Below are 2,007 nucleotides of genomic sequence, written 5' to 3' on the forward strand. Positions count from 1 at the left end.
GCAAAAAGATGTCCAAAGGCAATGGCGTCCAATTCACAAGGTTCATTCGAATAAAAGAACGGCGTATCTGGCGATTCTTCGAGCTTGAGTGTCAACGTTTCGCAACATTTATCCACCTTTTCAATAACATCCTCAATTGTCATATCATTCCACTGATACACTTTCAGTATACGTAGCGCATTGCGTCGTTTCGAGCAGTTTTGTATCAAGTTAAGTGGCCACGGAAATACGCAGCCATTGCGTGGCGCTGTTACCTTTTCATACACTGTTTTGTTTATAAAGCTTATGTATAGTTCAGCCATAGTGAAAATGTTTTCCGCCAACGAAACATAAGTACGCATATCAGATTTGTTGTCTTCGTCAAGCCATTGACCAATGGAGGAACCTTTGTGCTCTACAAAATTAACAATCGGTTCGAATTCGGCAACTATAAATGCACCGGCGCGGAGAAAGGGCAGCTTGGTCATACGTCCACCTGGTGACATATATTCAGCATTTGAACAAGATCGCACTTCAAATGGGAGCTGACACATCTTTAAATATGCCTTAACTGCCAAGCAGCTTGCATGCTCTGGCAAAAGTATTTGTTCGGCTTCATATGGCTGGTAGAGAACTGCATCTTCAGGCCACGGCTCGTCGCTCATCTTCTCGACAGCGTTCAGTTGACTAAGGTACTGCGAAGACTGCATATTTGATTATTTTATTGCAAAATTTTTCAATAATTCAGTAGAGAAACTTGAAAATTAATAACTTGTTTTGATTTTATAAATTGCTTACACAATTGCTAGATTCCCAAAGATGATTTTTTCCAAGGCTCAACTAGTCAGAAAGCAGCTGATGAATAGTGGTGTGGATTGTAAAATTAAACCAAAGCGAATTTATAGCTTTGTTCCACATGCTCCAAGGCGAATTTATTCAAGGAGGTGTTACCAGAGAACATTCAACAAGGAATTCAACAAGGAGGTGTGTGTGTTCTAACGTAGGCGTTATTCATTTTGACGATGATACTGGCAAATAGAGTAAAATTTAAAAACTGACAACAGCCAAACAGTGAATTAAAAATCATAATCATATAATCAAGGCGAATTTATATAAGGTGGTGTTACTAGCTCAGCTGATTTTGTGTATGTGTTTCGCCGCACGGCTTCTGATATCAAATTGAAAAATTTTGTTTGAATTTCTACACATACTCTTAGAGATTTTGACAGTTTATGCCGCCAAAGCAAAAACAAAATACATGCAATTTTTTGTTTTTGTACTCCTGCTATCACCTTATATTAATTCGCCTTGCATATAATAAAATGTTTTACCATTTCTTTATGAAAATGCTGCTGTTTCAACAATTAATAAGAATTACTTTTGAAATTAAGCATAGCAGCCAATTTATATATAAATTCCCATCACACAATTCTTGTAGGGTATTCTCTCAAAACAAACAAACGGAACGTCTACGAGGTCTTTAATCACAATACAATCAGCTGTTTGCTAAGCATTAAATGACGTTATCCCTTGCTCAATTTTTTAATTGTTTATAAAGAAGGTTTATTTCCAGCTTTAACAACAATAAAACACTTGTTAATGTCCGTAATGCAAAGATGAATCGTTTTGAATACCTGGAAGCGCGCTTGCACGACGATGAAACATTTGTGAGTCGAGATCGTAATGTCAAAATTTATGATGGGGATCAAAAAGTAAGTATTTTTAGTACAGTAGATAACAGTAGTATTTATCATTTTTAAAATATTTCCAGACAGAATATGAGGAAGGTGAGGTGGTTCTCACCACTCATCGTTTGTTCTGGGGTCGCCCTGGTGAAATTGCTCGTGCTGCTATAACACTCTGCCTCTCGCTACGTCATGTGATATCCCTCAGTGAAGAGGCGGCCAGTTCATACTTCTTCGGACGCAAGACACGATACATATTACACTTGCGCGAGCCACCACCGGATAAAGCACCCGGCCCAATTGATTACAGTCCGCATGGCCATATTAAACTTTCAGGAAAAAA

General features: G+C 38.1%; 1 protein-coding gene across 1 annotated transcript in view; it reads right to left on the reverse strand.

Annotated features, from left to right (window-relative positions):
- LOC118739021 (metaxin-2-like) overlaps window positions 1–771 on the reverse strand; it is a 1,072-nt gene extending 301 nt beyond the window's left edge. The window contains exon 1 of the mRNA XM_036470104.1: window positions 11–771. Within this exon, the coding sequence (XP_036325997.1) occupies window positions 11–689 (679 nt within the window). The 5' untranslated portion in view covers window positions 690–771. The remainder of the gene's footprint in view (window positions 1–10) is intronic.
- Between the last annotated feature and the right edge of the window lie 1,236 nt (window positions 772–2,007).

Source organism: Rhagoletis pomonella, unplaced genomic scaffold, assembly GCF_013731165.1.
Source record: "Rhagoletis pomonella isolate Grant_MI unplaced genomic scaffold, Rhpom_1.0 Rhpom_scaffold_00005, whole genome shotgun sequence".
Classification (NCBI taxonomy): Eukaryota; Metazoa; Arthropoda; class Insecta; order Diptera; family Tephritidae; genus Rhagoletis; species Rhagoletis pomonella.